This window comes from Mustela erminea, chromosome 18 (genome assembly GCF_009829155.1).
Source record: "Mustela erminea isolate mMusErm1 chromosome 18, mMusErm1.Pri, whole genome shotgun sequence".
Taxonomy (NCBI): domain Eukaryota; kingdom Metazoa; phylum Chordata; class Mammalia; order Carnivora; family Mustelidae; genus Mustela; species Mustela erminea.
The window spans coordinates 48,941,496-48,960,690 of record NC_045631.1 but is presented as its reverse complement, the minus strand read 5'-3'; the positions used below and the strand labels follow the sequence as shown (position 1 = coordinate 48,960,690).

Genomic DNA, 19,195 nt, shown 5'->3' with positions numbered 1-19,195 from the left:
TTAGACACCTGTAACCCAGTAGGGAGCCAAGCCGTCCTGCTCCGTCTCCCACCCCACGGCGTGCGGACAACAACTTGGCTTGTTGGTTCGGCTGGCTGTTTGGGATTTTATTCTTCCCTCCTTTGTTAAAGCCGATTCAGGAAGGACGACGCTCTGCAGCCTCGGGGACAGGATCCCTGCTCGCAGGCTCTCACCCCGGCCTCCAGGGAGGCGGCGCGGGGCTCATTCCGCAGCAGGTTCTGGTTTAGAAAGGTGGGAGGTCCTGGATTCTGACTTTCTGACAAGCTCTGGGGTGAGGCCGATGCCGCCGGTCCATGGGTCACACTCGGAGGAGCAAAGATCAGTCTTTCCCCATGTGGGCCACACGATAGAGCGGCGGTGGACAGCACCGCAGGCGACCCCTACCGCCCCCGCCGGAGGCCAGCTGCCCCAGAATCCCTCAGCCGAGCCCGCCAGGTCTGATGGTTCTAGAGGCCCCCTGGGCTTGGACTGTGGTGCGGCTTCTTGGCTGGGGCTGAGCCAGAACTGATTAGAGTCTGTGAGGAAGACACCTTTCCCAGGGGCCTTCGCTGCCCCTCTCTCTTCTCTTCAGGCTGCTGCTGCCTCCCCTTCTGGATCCTGATGCTCTCTGCCGAGGTGCGTTTGAACCTCAGAGTCCTTCTTAACACAGAGAAGCCCGCCCCAGCAGAGGTCGTGCCTCCGTTTCTCCTCAGGCTCTCGGGGAGACCTCAAGCTGCATTTTTCAGTTGTGCTGGGGGTACCTTGTCCTTCTAATGGGAACCCTTCGAGGGCAGGGAGAGTGTTGCTTCTCTTGTCTTCCGTGTGGATGGAGTGGGTTGCTGCAGGAAAGGGAGACCCCCGAAGTAGCCTGTCCAGGAAGCTGTGAATTCCTGAGGCGGAGAGAGGAAGCACCCCCATAGCGGCCTGTGGGTCTTGTTCGTCCAGTTACCCAGACGGGGTTGACTTGAGTTTCCTCCCCAGGACCCCACATCTTGGCCTCCTCAGAGCTGTGGCTGCTACGGTCAGCTCCACCCCCCCCCCTCCTGCTTCCAGAGCCTGCTTCCTTGGCCGCAGGCCGCCCGGCGACCTCTGGGAAGATGAGTGGCTGCGGGAGGAAGGCCCTGACCCTGCTGAGCAGCGTCTTTGCCGTCTGCGGCCTGGGGCTCCTGGGCATCGCCGTCAGCACCGACTACTGGCTCTACCTGGAGGAGGGCGTGGTCCTGCCCCAGAACCAGAGCGTGGAGATCAAGATGTCCCTGCACTCGGGCCTGTGGCGTGTCTGCTTCCTCGCAGGTAAGGGCACCATGGGTTGGGACGGCCCTGCCCCAGAGAGAGGAGCAGCCCCTGCCCCCGCCCCAGGAAAACCAGCCCGAGAGCCTCCCCATCCCTCCCCCACTCCCCCCACCGCTGGGAAGAGATGCCCACTGGAAGGGGGAAGTTCCCCGGGGACGGACCTCGGGAATTCTGGGTGGGGCTCCCTGCAGTGACCAGGGCTCACTCCAAACTCAAGCCCTGAGTCACAGTGTCCACTGGAGCAGGTCCTGTCATCCCCTGGGACCTGTGTCCCCAGCCCCCGGCCTGGGAGATGCATGTAGCCGCGTCTTCCCCACCGTTCCCCACACTCTACCTCCCAGGCTGAATGAACGGGGCTGGCCTCCCACAGGTCTGGCACTGCCCTTGCGTGCCTCAGCTCGTGGAATTATCAATCCCAGTGCTTCCCCAACTCCAAGGCACAACTTATTTCCACGTCACAAATAAGCAAATGAAGATGCAGCAAGCCTCCCTGACGCGACGTCACAGGTCCATTGGTTTACAGAATGGGAAATACCGGACAGTTGCCCTGTTCCAAGTCCGTGAAATGAGGAGGCGAAAACCCGGATGCAGGTCCTTCCAAATCCGCCAGCTGGTTCGGGTTTTGCTCCCGCCTATCTGGGCCTCCCTCCAGCTCTCGAGGACTTCTCTAGAACCCTTGAGTTGCTATTCTAAACACTTTGTCTTTATCCCTTTATCATGGCCCAGAACCAGCCTGTACAAGACGGACATCTCCACGCCCTGCAGGACTGGTTACCAGCGTGAGCTGGCTGGAACCACCCCCCAGGGTGATTACTGAGCCTTCCTAGAAGGGCTCTGTCACCTTCCATGCACACAGGGTAGAGGGAACCTGTGATTTTCCCAGCTTTATAGTGGGGCTTTGGAGAATGACAGTGGTGGGTGGCGCCCAGCGGTATTCAGCACACCTCAAGGCCTGGCCTCCTGGTGACTCATTGGTCTATGTGGGAAATGGCATCTGACATTGACCTCACTTCCCATGGCCCTAAACGATGTGGCACCAGTCTCCACTTAAGTCTGAAGGAGAGTTTGAAGTCACTAGGATCTGGCTTCCAAAATGATGGACAAGGCTTTGGGGGGGGGTCTGGTCCATCAAAGCCCGCCATGCGCCACCATCAGCTAAGTCTGCCCCAGAGCAGCAAGACAGCCGTCAGATGTGTCCCTCAACCTCAAGTTGAGGACTGCGTTTCGTACGACTCTTGGTGCTTGGGTCCACTTTCATGGGGGTGCTTCTCTAGGAAGGATGTGACGTCAGGAGGCGCCCCTACCCCTACTGCCGGTCACTCGCCAGGGATGGGGCCCCCTAGGTTTAGATCCAGCCCAGGTGCAAACCCAGTGGGGCAGAGACTCCCCGGAGCATTTGGGAATACCATTTGAACGTATTAACTTCAAATCCACGTTCAAGAATCACGCGGAAATGGAAATGATTCTTGTCTTCCCAGGGGAAGAGCGGGGACGCTGCTTCACCATAGAATACGTGATGCCCATGAACTCCCAGCTGACGTCGGAGTCCACCGTCAATGTTCTAAGTAGGTGTCTCGGACTTTCTGACCTGGCTCCCTGGCTAGAACAGAGCAGAGCGGGGCAGAGGGAAGAAGCAAGGTTCCTGTGATCGCCCTCAGGTTCAAAACATGGCTAGAATAAGCCACAGAACTCTGGAAAACACTATACTTCTCATCACAGTTTTACTAGCAAGAGCTTAGATAAAGAGGCACATAGGGCCAGATCTGGGAGGGCACTGAGGGTTGAGCATGTCTTCTCCCCATGGAATCAGGACGGTCGCCATCCTGACACATGGATGTGTTCACTAACCAGGAACCCCAGCCAGGCTTTGCTGCCGAGTTTTTACCGGGCTTCATTATGGAGGTGTGATTGAGTGAGCCCATGACTGAACACAGTCTCCAGACCCCCGTCCTCTTCCCAGAGTCAGGCCTGGATCACGTGGCTCGAAACCCCACCTTCTAATCACATGGTTGGTCTTTCCAGCCCCCGTCCTGAGTCAGCTGATTGGAAAAATCTCAGGTGTAGTCGAGGGGCCCGCCATGAATATCAAAGACACTCTTCTCCCTTGGGAAACTCCAGGGAGGACAAAGATGAGATACAATTATGCAGACCGTTCCCCAAGAAATTATAAGTTGAAGACAACAGAGACCAGGAACTGTCTCTTATGACCCTCAGAGAGAGATGCCTGTGTGCATGGCAAGGGTTCATGCCCCCAAGACAGGAAGTGAGATGCGTGACCAGCCCTTCCACAGCGGCCATATTGGATGCCAAGGAGGGAGCATTTTGCGCTGGAAGAGAAGACAGAAGCATGTTGGCCCTTGAAGTCAGACCTCCCAGCCCTGCCTCAGGGACGCAAACCCTGCCAGTGCTGGGAGATCCCTGGGCCACTCAAGAAGGGGAGGGAACCCAGAGAACTCATGCAGGCCAGGGGGTTTGGGGGACCAGCTGGCAGAGCCTGTCGGGAACACCTGGGTGGGGAGGTAAGTAGGTAAAACCATGGGAGGCCAACGTTGTCCTCTTGTCCTCTTAATCAGAAATGATTCGCTCGGCCACACCGTTCCCCCTGGTCAGCCTCTTCTTCATGTTCATTGGGTTTATTCTGAGCAACATCGGACACATCCGTCCCCACAGGACAATACTTGCCTTTGTCTCTGGCATCTTCTTCATCCTCTCAGGTAAGCTGTACAGTTTTCTTCCGTGCACTCACAACTCCCGACGTCTGACTCCTCCGTGGCTCTGCTCTAGGAAGTGTGATCACAGCTTTGGCTCTGCCCCGGCACCAGGGTGGCTAAGTCAGAGCCTCGGACAGAACTGGGATCAGTGAGGGGGACCTCTGATGACCTCGAGCCCATCCATGACCCCTGGAGGAGGAGATACCTGCCAGGCTCACCTGGGGCAGAGCTGCGATTTCAACTTGGGGCTCTCTCCTCACTGCCCATTTGTCGTCACCTCTGACTTCTTAGTTGCACCAATAATGAGCGTTCTTATTTTTGAAGGGGCTATTTCTTCCTGATTTTGCATGAAAGGTAAGTACAATATGCCTTTTGAATCATGGCCCCCTCACTCCCAGACCTCAGCTGTCATCAGGAGACTCGAACTGTCCCCTTTCACTTTCCAGTCAATGTCCATACCCAGGTCCCTTAAACACGGATCTCTCTTCCTGGAGAGACACCAGCTTGTCTGTCTTGTCTTGTCTTGTCTTGTTTTTTCTTTTCTCTTTTCTTTCTTTTTTCTTTTCTTTTCTTCTTTTTCTTTCTTTCTTTCTCCTCTTTCCTCTCTTTCTTCTTTCTTTCTTTCTTTCTCCCAGGCCTTCTTATTCTGAGTGCTAGCATCACTGCCCACAAAAAAGTCAGCGGAGTGAGAGATAGAAACAAGTAGACATAAATATGAACACAGCAGGACAAGCCAGGACTGCTATGGGGGCCAAGAGCAGTGACTGAAACTCAAACCAAGGGTTGTTCAGGGAAGACCACCAGAAGGGGAGCTGAAGGATGACGAAGAAATAGGTAAAGGAGTGAGGTTGCAGGTGGGTTTGGAAAGGGAGCCTGGAGGAAAGAGGGGCTGAGCACTGGGGAGCGCATTGCTCGTTATGGTGGGAATGGAAGGTGGAATGTAGCAGGAGGGAGACGGGAAGATGTCAAATGATGCCTTATGGATTTTGGACATTGTAAGAAACCTCAAAAGCATTTTGAGTTGAGGGATGACGATATGGTCATCTTTGGGGATTTTAGAATGACCACTCTGGGGAATGGAGGGAAGGATGGGAGCGAGACAGGGGCAGGGAGAGCAGGTGTGGGGCTATTTCAGTGCACAGGAGAGAGGGGGTGGTGGCCGACACTAAGGGGATGATAGGAGAGAGAAATGACAGGATTCAGGGTGACATTAGGGGATCAACTCAACGGGACAAGGACTAGGCTTTCAAGAAAAGAGTCAAGGATGGTGCCAAGTTCTTGCTTGGGCAGTGGGTGGATGGCATATCCATGCTTAATCTAGAGACCACAGAAGATGCAGCAAATTTGGGCCAAGTTCATGAGTTTAGTGTGGGAAATGCTGGGTTTGAGGTGTCCATGTAACATCTAAGAGGAGGAGTCTCAAAGGCTGACGTCAGAAGCTGAACCTCTGACGTTCATGGAAGGGGCCTGAACCCAAAATAGAGATTAGGAGCTAACCACGTGGGGAGTAGGAGAGGGAACCATGGGTAGGGATGTGGTTACTCACGGGGAGGGCTCCGAGTGAGAAGGCAAGAGAATGTGGGAAAGAAAGGTAGGCTCTTTCTCCCCTTTAAGGTGACCTGTACATTTTCACGAGGACCTTTTCTTTTGGAGATAGCACTTCAGACAAGGGAGGGCCTCGGGAGTAGATGGAAGATGGAAGATGGGTAGATGGATAGCTTGAATAATGGATGGATGGATGGATGGTTGGATGGTCGGGTGGTTGGGTGGGTTGACGGATGGATGAATGGATGGATGGTGGGTGGATGGTTGGGTGGGTGGATGGATGGTTGGGTAGACGGATGGATGGTGGGTGGGTGGGTGGATGGATGGTTGGGTGGGTGGATGGATGGTTGGGTAGACGGATGGATGGTGGGTGGATGGGTGGATGGATGGTTGGGTGGGTGGATGGATGGTTGGGTAGACGGATGGATGGTGGGTGGATGGGTGGATGGATGGTTGGGTGGGTGGATGGATGGATGGTTGGGTAGATGGATGGATGGTGGGTGGGTGGATGGATGGATGGTTGGGTAGATGGATGGATGGTGGGTGGGTGGATGGATGGATGGTTGGGTAGATGGATGGATGGTGGGTGGATGGGTGGATGGATGGTTGGGTAGACGGATGGATGGTGGGTGGGTGGATGGATGGTTGGGTGGGTGGATGGATGGATGGTGGGTGGGTGGATGGATAGAGGGAAGAAAGAAGAAAGGGAGGGAGGGAGGGAGGGTAGGGAGTAAAAGAGCTCTTGTCACCAGGTATTCTGATGGCCACCTGACTCCCAAGCCAGTTTAGGTTCCTTTTCTCAACATTTTCTTATCAGTGTAGCCTCCTCCTTCCCTCCTTCCTTCCTCCTTTCCCCTCCCTTCTCGTCCCTTCCCTTTCCTTCCTCCTTTCTTCCCTTAACTCCTTTCTCCATCCTTTCTTCCCTTCATCCTGTCCATCCTGTCCATCTGTTGTTAAACCGACCCACCCCTCTTCCCCCCATTCTTCCATCTATTAATCCACTCACTCCCCCCTTCTACCCATCAGTCCAACAAATATTTCTTGGGCACCTGCCGTGTCCTCAGCCTGTCTTCTGCATGGTGATATTTCCACCGAGTCCAAGAGGTACAGACTCGGGGGTTAAACTTTTCCTTTATCTTTCTATGAGCTTCAGAAGAGTCAAGGCCCTTATAGTAGCTTTGAGGCCCTGAGGCCTTTCCAGCAGGGGGCAACAGGAGCAGAAATCTCTGAATGAATGGGGCCACACGAAGTTGTTTTAATAACAACAGAGAAGGTTCCCTTGGGCCAGCAGTGATTCCAGCCTGAGTTGAAGGCCAAGGAAGGCCTGAATCACACCTCTTTTCCTTTAATGTTCCTCCCTCAGGATGCCCTAGTTTAATCATGTGAGTGGAATTACGCCTGAGCAGCTCAAAACAGAGTAATTAATTATGTCCTGATTCGGTGACAGTAACTAACCGAGGGTCCGGTGCCTGAGGCGGTCCCTTGCACAATGGAGCAGAAGTTTGGTCCCTACCGGCCTCTTGATTTATCGCTTGCCAAACCCTGGACAAACTCACTTTATCCCTCCTGCCTCAGGATCTCATTGTGTCACTGACGTCGTTGGCGGGCTGTGAAGATCATGGGCCACTGAGTCTCCGCAAGGATGTTAGGGAGTTAGGGATCGGAGGCCCTGGCTGCCTCGGTTAGGGGAGCCTGTCTTATTCCTCAGTTTAGCAAAAGCCACTTGCTGGCTCAGTGGATGCACCCTTAGTTCCCCTTAGCATCAGCCGGGAGCTTTGAAGATGGCAGTGTCAGGGCCCCCGCCCAGGACAAGTGACCCAGAAGGTCCGGCACGGGGCTCAGGCAGGTATATCAGACAGGTGATTCCCATGGGCAGGTGAGGTGACAGCCGTGGACTTCTGTGTCTCAGAAGGTGGCTGGACAGGGGGCTTTTTCACCGCAGCTCTCTGTTTTCAGGGGGTAATGGTCCAAACGAGGTCTTTAGGAGGACAGTACCTGCTCTCCTTCAAGCCCCAAATGAGAGCATTATTGCCTGAACCCCAAGGGGAGGTGGGTGCCCCATCAGCAAACCCCAGGGGCCTGCTCACCAAGCACCCCTTGCCTTGCCACAGGCCTCTCTCTGGTGGTGGGCCTGGTGCTCTACATCTCCAGCATCAACGACGAGATGCTCAACAGGACCAAGGACGCAGAGACCTACTTCAACTACAAGTACGGCTGGTCGTTTGCCTTCGCGGCCATCTCTTTCCTTCTGACTGAGGTAAACCTCCTCACGGGTGGGGTGGGGGCGGGGCACTGCCCAGGGGGAGCAGGGTCTGGACAAGCACCCCGGCCCCGCCCACTCTGCTGCCCTTTTTCCTCCCTACAAGGTGTCCCTCTCCCACCTTCTGGGGGTCGGGGTGGCGGCTCCTCCCCGCACCCCTGCTCTGCCCCCCCACCCCTGTCCACGTTTCCTCCTGGCTCTAGCGGCTCTAGTGGCCGCCACCCCCCACCCCCACCCCCACCCCCCGCCACGCAGACCCCAGCCCCAGCCGGAGAGCAAGGCCAGGCCCCCGGCAGTGAGCGCTCTGCGCCCTCCTCCTGGCAGAGCGCCGGAGTGATGTCCGTGTACCTGTTCATGAAGCGGTACACCGCCGAGGACATGTACCGGCCGCACCCCGGCTTCTACCGGCCTCGTCTGAGCAACTGCTCCGATTACTCAGGCCAGTTCCTACACCCAGACGCCTGGGTCCGGGGCCGCAGCCCCTCCGACATCTCCAGCGACGCCTCCCTGCAGATGAACAGCAACTACCCAGCCCTGCTCAAGTGCCCCGACTACGACCAGATGTCCTCGTCCCCCTGCTGAGCCTCGCCGCCTCCCTCCCTGGACGGTGGACAGCCAGAGAGCCCTTCCCGTGCTCCCCCGATGGTCTGGCAGCCCCAGGCCCTTGGTTGACAGGCCCAGGTTGCCCCCACGCTTTGCTGTTGTCACTCGACCCACGTTGTCTCCACATCTTACCCCGCAGAGTAGCTCCAACTGCCCCAGGCTGTGTGTCGCGAGTCCGGGGCCAGCGGGCAAGCTGATTGGCCGAGAGTGTGAGCGTAGCCCCGCCTCCTGAGTGCCAATCACTCCTAGGGCTCTCCCCTTTCCCGGGAGAGGCGGCCTTTCCAGCTGTTTAATTGTCCCTAAGCGCCCAACCTCATGGCCGCAGGCCAAGTTCCCTACACACACCCAGCGGGACTTGTGTGCCTACCAACTAGCCTGGCCTTCCTGTTCATGATCTGGGCCATCAGGCCAAAAAGAGGACTCTCCTATGGAGGTCCAGCTGGTTCAAAATTGCCAAGCAGCGTTCCTTGTGAAATCCTTTATCTTTTTTGGTTACCCACCCCCGTCCGCCCAGCACACCTTTCTGTGCTCTCCATCTCCCCCTCCGCCCGACAGGCTCTGAATCTTCCCTCCTTTCTTTCTACCAGGACTAAGTTGCCTGGGGTCTTGGTCCCTAAGGGCGTAAGAGTGGGTCTGAGGCCACTCTGATGAAGTCACAAAGAGGTGTTAATGGCTGATGATGTCTTAATATGTCTGGCCCCCTATAACATACTTAACAGGGGTCCTTAATGCCTTAACCCAAGAAGTGACTCTGACGAGAAAAACGTCAGACTTTGGCAGGTCCCCATTAGTATTATCAGGCACTGTTCGTATTATGAGGCCCTGGGGATACTGTCCCTGCTCACATGGGCAGTATTTCTGGTCCAAGGCCCTAAACTCTGACCATGTAGATACACATCTATACCACGTAAGTAGAAGGCAGCTTTTAAAGAGAGGCTGCCTGGGATTTGGAGCTAGATTTGGCGACACTTAGTGAATTTTGAGTCAAAAGCCAGCCTTGGAAAGGTCCAGTTGCTCTCCTATGGGTGCCTGTGAATATATGGGGGTTGTCATTTAATCCTAACACAGGGCGCTATCTGCTTCCCGGACTGGGGACATATGGAGGCAGCCAGATCCTTCCAGAAGGTGAGGCAGGGTGATGCCCATTTTCCTAGTAGCATATTTGAGCTGGGAGGTACCAAGCACCTTGCATGAAGTCCACAGGGGCCAGGGGCGGAGAGATCAGTGGAAGGCCCAGGGCAGGACGTGACCGCGCCCCGGGTCTCCAGGCTCCTTCTCAGTGTGTGCAATTCCAGTTCTGAGGTTGTGAGTAGCAAAATAAGACCGGGCTTTCACATGCTGGAGACCAGAAGTCCGAAATCAGGATAGCAGCAGATCGGCTGTCTTCTGAGACCTCTCCTTGGCTTGCAGATGGTGGCTGTCTTCTCAACATGTTTTCCCACGGTCTTTTCCTTGCTTGTGTGCCCACCCCTGGTGTCCACATTCCCTCTCAGCAGGATGCCAGCCAGATTGAATTAGAGCCCGTCCTCAGAGCCTGATTTGAACTTCATCCCCTGTTTAAAGGCCCTGTCTCATTCCCAGGTTCTGGGTCACATTCCCAGGTTCTGGAGGTGAGGGGCTCAACATAGAACTTAGGGGTGTGGGGACAGGCATGCAACCAGCAGGTACAGGCAGGTCACTTTGTGGCTGGACTGTTCCACTTGCTCACAGCACAGTAGGGGGGAAGATTCGAGAAGACCGTTGTCCCTGTTCAGCCACCATCTGAACATGGATCCTTGGGCAACCCCATCTGCTCTGAGGGGCTTGGTCCAAATGATCCCTAAGCCACCCTCTTCCACACACCCGCCCCCAACTCTAGTGATTCAGCCTTGCATAGAAAGCTCCAGATTGCCATCGAATGTGACTTTTCGAGCCTTGCCTCGAAACTGATAGCGACCGTAAACCCAGACAGAAACCACGTTCTCCTCTGCAGGAAAAGAATCAGGTAGTGTACGTGCAGACCAGTGGGCAGCATTTTCAAACTGGACGGTTGTTTAGATGTGCCCTTCTCCTGTTTTGGTCAATGTTACTACCCTCCTAAAATGTACTTTTCTGTCCCTTAAGCTCCCTTTCTCTGTCACTGTGCCAGGCTTGTGTGTGCACATGGAAAAAATAGAACCCACTCCCCAACACAAGCTGATTGTTGACTGTGACGTCATTAGGATGAGCCTTGATTGGCCTGGAGCCTGGGCTGCTAAGTCAAGCACCTCGTGTCTTGCGAAGGTGTAGTTGATGCTTATCTTAGGTCAGGTTCTGGGTCATTGTCCTCCCTCACGAGGGACGGGGCATAGATCAATCATAGCACAATGATTACAGCTTCCTTTCCATCTCTTTGTTGGTTTCGGAACTGGGGGGCCTATTTGCAGCGTCTCTCCACAATCAAAGGCTTTAGTCAAATATTAAAGTGTATAAACTCAGAAATTATAATTAGGGTCCTTTCCCAATGCACTTGCTGATTTCCTCAAGCACTTGAAGAAAACACACTGAGATTTTTTTTCTCACCTTCAAAAGCTTGGAGAGGGAGGGTAATACACTGAAGTCTGATGATATATTCTGGAATAAAAGCGCTCAACCAGTGGTCACACAGGAACAATTCCGAAACTGCCAGTTCCCTCCCCTGTGGAACTCCCCAGCCTCCTCCTTGCCCCGGGGGTGAGTCAGGGACACCATCTGCCCCACCAGATGACCTTCAGAGGAATGGTCTTTTACCAGGGCTGTGGACGGAGTTGATGGGAAGGCACTAGGGACAAATCCATAAATATCATGGGCTTCTCAGTGATGGGGCAGGGGAGCCCCCTCCTTCATGTTTGGCTCCTCTCCTTTCCTGAACAAAAGCCATATATTAGGGTTCTCCAGAGAAATGGAACCAATGGGATATACATGGGGAGGATTATTTTAAAGAATTGGTGTCCATGGTGGTGGAGGCTGAGCAAATGCAAAGTCAGATGGAGGAGACCAGCAGCCCACAGACTCAGGGGAGAGTTGCAGTGTGAGTCTGAAGGTGGTCTGCTGGTGTGTTTCCTTCTTGCTCGGGATGGATCCGTCTTTTTTCTATTTCGGACTTCAGCCAATTGGACAAAGCCCAGCACGTTCTAAAGAATGATCTGCTTTACTCAGAGTCCACTGATTCAAATGTCAATCTCATCCAAAGCCCACCTTCACAGAAACTGCCAGAATAATATCTGGGCCCCATGGCCCAGCCGAGCTGACAAGCAAATTCACCACCACAAGTGGATAAAGGACAGAGGAGAGCAGGAGACATGGCATTCCGTCTTAAGAACTGTAGGGCAGGTGAGGGGAGTGTGGGGGTGGAGGGAGTCAGCCCAGCCAGGCCCTGGGCTCTTTTCCTTGGCAGGCGGCCCCTCCAGCTGAGCCCATCTTCCTGATGAGGGCACGGAGCTGGCTGGCAGTCCCTCCAGTCTTGACCGGTATCCCACACTCCGTGAATACGTGCCTGCATGCGAATACAGCCCAGGAGAGGTTGATTAGCCTCTGGAACACAAATGCTCCAGCTTCAGAGTGGGTGCGGCTAAAAGGATTCCACCAAATGTGCCACACATGCCAGGACCCAGCGGGCACCACAGGTGTGAGCTCGGCTGTGACGGCAAGGTTCGGTGGCTGCTGTGGGCAGACTTGACACTTCCTACAGTTGGGGGAGGGTGGTGAGCCGTAGCTCGGCCATAGCCCCTCAGGACCTAGGACAGGCACAGAACTCTAGTCTCTGGATTCCCACCTACAACAGCGCTGGGATCCTAGACCTCTGTTCTAGGACCTTGGACAGCTCTCACCCTCGAAGGACCTGCCTCGACTTTCTTGTGTGTACTCAAGTTTAATCTTGCTGTCCACTTCTGAGTGAAAGTTTTCTGCCGAGGGAGCGCATCCTTGGGTATCTGCACACACCGAGCCCTCTGCTCTGCGGGTTACAGGGAGGCAGTGGGACTGAGTCCCCTGCCGGGCACTGCTCCACCTTCTGTGCATGGTCAGCAGCATGGGAATGTGTGTTTTTCATTCATATAATGGGGGGGGAGGGGTGTAAAATCATGTCAGGCTCTGTCTGCAGGCTCTATCTCCAGCTCAAAAGGCTGTAAGATTTTTTTTTTATTTTTTAAGATTTTATTTATTTATTTGACAGAGAGAGAGAGAGGCAGGAAGAGAAGGAACACAAGCAAGGGGAGTGGGAGCGGGAGAAGTAGACTCGCCGCTGAGCAGGGAGCCAGAGGTGGAGCTTGATCCCAGGACCCTGGGATTATGATCTGAGTCGAAAGCAGACGCTTAATGACTGAGTCGCCCAGGTGCTCCAAAAAACTGTAACTTTTATAGGCAAAACCCAACCGAGCTCAAATGATGGACACCCCTACCCCAGCCTCTGCCTTCTGCTAGCGACACCTAGATGACACCCCAAAGAATGCAGAATTTGGCGGACCCTAAAAGAACAAGATTGAGTGTCATGGAGTACACCTTGCAGGACCCATAGTAGCAGGAGTAGGGGACGGAGCTTTCGAAGACAGTAGTTGGCTGCTCCCTTCCTTCCTCTTCACCGTAGGGGACAAGAGGCAGGGGACCTTTTCAATCCAATATCTGCTTCCCATGGACAGCACTATGGGAGGTGAGGCCCTATTGAGCCAACTCCAGGGGTTCAAGAGCAGGTTCAAGGTCAAGGGGCACCACTTTCATGCAAAAGGAAAAGCAAAAAAGACCCTTCCCAGCTGAAAGAGATCCAAAATGTAATTGTGTCTATCAAGAGATGAAAGTTTCCAGGTGGGAGTTGGGTGAGAGGTGGGAACTGACAGTTCCCTGGAAAATATCATCCAAGAAATGGTTCCAGAAGTTCAGCTGTGGCCTTGATTAGCAGACGAGGTGACGGCTGGTTACCCCAGTGGGCTGAGGGTTCAGGGATAGGGCATGTAACTTCTTTTGTTGAGTCCCAAGCCATTCTTCCAAAGGCTAGAAAAAGGATCTCGAAGCTGAACTTTGAGCCTCCAGCTACTCCCTTTGGGCAAGCCAGTGGCACATTTTGGGCCTCAGTTTCTCCACCCACTAGATTGGCAGCCCTCTCAGTCTCTCTTCTCTGGGAAGGAGGGAGCCTGAGTGAGAACTTAGATGGGAATCCTGGTGGTGCCCAGCAGAGCAGATGTGCTGGTTCGGGGTTGAGCCCTGGTTCAGAGTCAACATCTCTATGGCCCCAAGCTGAGCTGATTTTCATGTCACCCCAGCCCTGCCCCCCTCCAGTCCTTCACCGTGCACTTAGCCTAGGGCTAGGGCTTTCTTCCCACTTCTCTTGTTCTCTCCTCACCAGCAAGAAGCAGTTTGGAGAAGCATAGCTGAAAACCCACCTTGCTCACTGAGTTTGGCCTTGAGATTCTTCCTTTTCAAAGCTGGTGGAGATTGGATTCTGGCTTATGCAGTGCAACAAATAAGACGTTTCAACAACAAGTAACAGTCGGATTCAAACTTCTTTAAACAATGGAAGCATTTCTTATCTTCACATCAGGGAAGGACTGGAGTGGGTGCGGGTTCAAGGACTGGCTAATTCAGGGCTCAATGATGTCATCAAGAACCCAGGTTCTTTCCATCTCTTGGTTTTGCTGTCCTTGGGGTTGACTTTATCCTCAGGTCGGTATCAAAATGGTGGCAGCTATCCCAAGGGTCATATTAAGATGCAACAATATCAGAAGGAAGGGAAGGACTATCTTTTCTTCCATGGCTTTCTTAGGAAAAAAGACCCCTAAGAACCTACCTCTGAGATCACATGCCCATTCCTGAACCACCACCTGGCAAGGGGAAGGGGTGACCACATGCTCCAGTCATCTGTTGATACATCACAGATTAGCCCCAACCTCAATATCTTAGTTAAAATCACATCGTTATTACATCTGATAATTTGGGGGTTTGAGAGGGCTCAATGAGATAGTCCTCACTCAGGATCTCCCAGGGGTTGGAGTCTGTGACTATCACCTCCAAGGCTTCTTTGCTTACTTGTCTGGCAATCATACTCACTTGGGACCTCAGCCAAGCCATCGGCTAAACACCTACATACAGTTTCTTCACAACACCATGTCTTCCTTGGAGCAGGAGAGATGGATGCTAAGATTGAGCATCCCAAGACACAGGCAGTCTTGCCTTTCTTTGAAGTAGCCTCAGCTGTCACCTTGTGTCACTTCCATCATAATCACCAGACCATGTAAGGGCAAAGAACATAGATCCTACCAGTCTGAGATGGGAGGAGTGTCAAAGTCCCATTGTGAAGACAGGGTCATGAGCAAGAGATCTGTTGGGGCAACCATCTTTGGAAAACACAATCTGTGACACCACGACTGTCTCTGACTGTCATTCTCCCAGTACAGAGATCCTGATTTTGTTCTGAGCTGGACACTGAGACTCTGTTTCTCTGACAGTTTCCAGGTGATGGCAAGACTGTGCTGTGCTTTGGGCTCTCAAGACTGACTTCTAGCCATATGAACTTATTAAAACTCCCTAGGTAGTTCTAGAGTGAAAGCAGGGTTGATAACTACCAGTTGGATCTACCAGGATTTGCTCTTCAAACTGAGGATAAAGCCCTTCTCTTGAGTCTGGTCGGGGAGTACTGCTTCCCAAACAAAATACAGGAAAAGATGAGGAGATGGTCCTGGGTGGGCAACCAAGTAGGGCCCAGGCATCATCCTTACTCCCTCCCAAACCAAGAGGCTCTGCCTCTTGAAATAAGGCTGTACCGTGGGCAAGATGTCAAGTCCACGGGCTCATGCCCAGCCTCTCTGCTCCTGGGCCCTTTCTCCATTGAGCTGGTATTCATTGGGATGCAGGAACGGCTTGCTCTTGAGAAAAAGGACAACAGCACTCAGCATTCTGGAGCCAGTGTGCTCTCTGCCCCACTCTCAGGGCCAAGGGATGGACTTCTGGCCCTGAGTATGTCTGATAGATACTCAGAAATGACCTTACAGTCTCAGGGCTCCCATGTAGAGTTTTAACCAATCTTCATCACTGGCTTTTGAATAATTCATTTTACACTGAGAAATCATAAAAAGAACAAGGTCTGAGGGTTTTGGAGGTTTCTGATCAGGCAATGAAGAGACCATGTATCACAGTCTCCTCAGCAGAGCGGACTTAGGTCAACTGTTATATTAAACCCGCCCACACCCACACATCCACTTCCTCCTCCACCGATACCAGATACAATGGAATCTGTGGGAAAATACCACGGAGTCTGTTTTTAAAAAGACAAAAACTATGTACTTAAAATGTAAAGTCCTCCTCAGATGATTTTTCTTAGCAACATGACAAAGAGACTAAGTGAAAGGAAGCCCACAAGAAGCTCCAGGAGAGTACCCCATATTAAATCCAAAGCTGGTCTCGGTGCCCTAGATGATCAAGGCTGGATGGGGTCCTACAAGGTCTATCACAGGTTTGGGGAAAGTGGATTCACCATCTTGAATTACAACACAGTGTGTTTCTTGTGAATAGCGGTCCAAGACACTATGACTTCCGCTGAGGGTCATCACCAGACATCACCATCAACAGTAAAGCATCTAGAGTGCCCAGCACGTCCTAGGGGGTTTTGAGAACACTATTTCACTTAGCCCTCTTGATCTTGTACGTGGAAAAACACTGGGCCTTATAGAGGGTCAGGGGCTGGCTCACAACCACAAGATCATAATAAGGGCCATGCTCTGCAAGTGATGTTTCAAACGGTTGGTGTCTGCAGTTTTAATGCCCGGCATGGCCGCAGCACCCACCTCCTTAATCAGAGAAAAGTCTAGTGTCCCATTCAAAGATGGATGAGAAGAAAGAGTCTCAGTAAGTGGGAAAGAATGGTGAGATGTCATTCTCCTGAAAGCTCTCTGTTTGCCAGTCCCATCTCTACACATGATACTCACCCATGCAGGAAAACTCACTGCTTCTTCCTCCACCCTCACACCACTGACGACACCAGATGTGTGTGGTTTCCCCACACCAGGCAATTCTTCCTCACACCACGCTGGGTGTCCTAGAGTTCAACTCTGAAACTCACCAGAGTTACAGCAGCCCCACAGGTTAAAGGCTTAATCCCATGAGACCACCCCCCATTTCTGGTGCCAACCACAGGAAGAAGGTCTCTGGAGGACTTGCAGCATCTGTCCAACTCGGCTCAAATTAGAGGTTCTTATGACTTCCCTCCTTGGGTCCAATCACTTGCTAGGACAGCTCACAGAGCTCAGGGAAACACACTTACCAGTTTATTATACAGTGAAGGTTATGATAAGGATGCAGATGAGCTGGGTGAAGAGGTACATGGGGCGAGGTCTGCAAGTGTCCTGAAGGCAGGAGCTCCTCTATTCCCATGGAACAGGAGTATGACCCCCCCCTCTGGGCACATGCATGTGTTCACCAACACGGATGCTCTCCAAATCTCTTACTTAGGGATTTTTACGGCATCTTCAGCATGTAGGCATGATCAATCCTTAGCCCAGATAGGGCTGAGAGTTCCAGACTTCGAATCATACCTCGGTCTTTCTGGTGACCAGCCCACCACTTGAAGCTATCCAGGAGCCCACCCAGGGTTGCCTCCTGAGAACAAAAGACTCTTCTATCACCACTGAAATTCCAAAGGATTTAGGAGCTCTGTGCTGGGAACCAGAGCAGGGGCCAACATGTGGATTTTTCTATTATTTCACATGACCCATGTTGGAAATTGTTGCACAACTCCAGATTCTCCTGCCTCCTAACTCCTCACTGCACTCTCCCCACTTGCCAGCTCCTGGAGGAGGGTTCACAGTGCATGCTTGGTCTGACTCTTGAGAATATGACCAGGGTCATCTGGCACATCCAACAACCAGATCCACGAAGGGCTGGGGAGTCAGGCTCAGATCCTGGGCCTGAGTTTTGGGTGGACTCCAGCCTCTAGGTCCTCTTTTCCAGGCTGAATCCCAGGACACTATGAAACATAGAGCCAGTGTAAGTGCATGGGAAGGGAGACCTTGACAGTCTAAAGTCCACCAGCTGGAGAGGAGGAGGGAATATTTCCGTTTGCTCAACAAAATGTTTCCTGAAATACCATATGTGTGTGCTCCCATGCTGCTGGCTACGTGAGGTGCAAAGAAAAAAGTGTAGCACAAATGAATTTTACTTCAACACGCTTAAATGTGACAAAGATCCCCTTGCTTTTCTCAATCACATTAAGTGTGACTTTGAGCCCCCATTCAACTGGATGGTGGGAAAGTCCATGTCTCCCAGGATTTCCCAGGAATCCAAGGGGAAGGACATGATGGAGGCTATTGGATAGTTGGACATCCACACCTAGTGTCCAGTGTCCTCAGAAACAGCACTCCACCACCCATCTTGGGCCCTCTGAGGGTCTCTGGTCCCAATCACTCCTGGCTCATTTCCTTCCCAGGACGGGGACTGTCCCCAGGGTTGGCGTTCTCCCCGACCATCTTCCAAGGACTTCCTTCCAACCTATCCCCTTGAAAAGATGCTCTATTCTCCCTCAGTGGGTCCTTAGAAACAGTGGTGGATTCTCTTATCAGGATTGGGGGAGGAAAAAAAGAGATGAGGAGATGATCAAAGCATTCTTAATAATTTACCCTGTTAGCCTATTAATAATTAAATTAGTACTAATATGTTATTTTGGCTATTGTTACCATTTATTTAGTAACTACTCTATGCCAGCTTCTATCCTAGGCAGTCTGTCCTACATGATTTCATTTTTTTGTATTTATTCCAAACCCTAGATCAGAGTTGAGTTAAATACACTTTCCGGTTCATGGTGTACGGCCGTCACTGGCCCACAAAGGCTTGGCTCTTGGTTTTCCACTCATGCATGCATTTTTTCCCTTTCTTCTCTCATCCCAGGAGCAACCACTCAAATGTGTTTCATATCTTTTTGTTTCTATGTGCTCCTTTGATGTGTATTGTTGATTTTTGCATGTTAACTTGAACTTGAATAAATTGTCCTGCATTACGTATGCTGTTCTCTTTCTCGCTTTTCCATTAACACTGCTTTTATGACGCTTCTGGTTTTCTCCATGAACACGCAGTCCCTTGCTGCTCATCGTTGCCTTTTGCCTCGCTCTCAACCCAGTGACAGACACTGGGAAAATGAGATTAAAAAGGGGTGGGCTCCTAGAGTGCTGGAGAGCTCGTCACCCAGATCTGACCCCAATTCCTCCAGTCTTCGTTTGGGTCACGTTGCCTCCAACTTCCCACCACTCAAACAGCAGTGCTCAAATATGGCCACCGTCTCTCCTTACAGACCGCTGTGACCATTTTCTTGGAATACCGAGGAGCGGAATGTATGCTTCCCAGGATATGCGGGCACTTAATTTGACCAAATCCTCCCTTCTTGCTTTTCAGAATGGAAGCCCCACTTTATAGTCCCACAGGCAAACACGAATGCCCCAAATCCCCATCCCCACTGAAACAGCCCAGCATTCTTCAACCTCAACATCATTGACAATTTGGCCTGGGTAATATTTGTTGTGTGCATTGTAGGAAACTTACTACCCTACATTCCTAGTCCTTACCCACCAGGCACCAGGGGCTCAATCCCAGGATCCTGGGATCATGACCTAAGCAGAAGGCAGACACCTAACCATCTGAGCCACCCAGGCATCCAATTTTTTAAAAAGCTTAAGAAGTCTGACCTGATTAGATGGCTCAAGAGTGACCACTTCCTTGTCAGCTTTCAGAGAGACCCAGGGCAAGGCTACAAGGCCATTTCCAGGGAGGGGGGGTGGTTTCTCTGTCACAGGATGACTCTGCCAGGAGCTCC

General features: G+C 52.4%; 1 protein-coding gene across 6 annotated transcripts in view; it reads left to right on the top strand.

The window, feature by feature from the left end:
• CACNG5 (calcium voltage-gated channel auxiliary subunit gamma 5) overlaps nucleotides 1-10,875 on the top strand; it is a 40,201-nt gene extending 29,326 nt beyond the window's left edge. For 3 of the 6 annotated variants that reach the window (XM_032322263.1, XM_032322258.1, XM_032322262.1), the window contains 5 exons: nucleotides 982-1,293; nucleotides 2,772-2,858; nucleotides 3,867-4,007; nucleotides 7,661-7,806; nucleotides 8,134-10,875. In XM_032322263.1, coding sequence (XP_032178154.1) covers nucleotides 1,098-1,293; nucleotides 2,772-2,858; nucleotides 3,867-4,007; nucleotides 7,661-7,806; nucleotides 8,134-8,391 — 828 coding nt within the window. In that variant the 5' untranslated portion in view covers nucleotides 982-1,097 and the 3' untranslated portion in view covers nucleotides 8,392-10,875. Of the gene's footprint in view, nucleotides 1-592; nucleotides 637-981; nucleotides 1,294-2,771; nucleotides 2,859-3,866; nucleotides 4,008-7,660; nucleotides 7,807-8,133 lie in introns of all 6 variants that reach the window. The other 3 variants (XM_032322261.1, XM_032322260.1, XM_032322259.1) reach the window with 3 other exon arrangements.
• The last annotated feature ends 8,320 nt before the right edge of the window (nucleotides 10,876-19,195 follow it).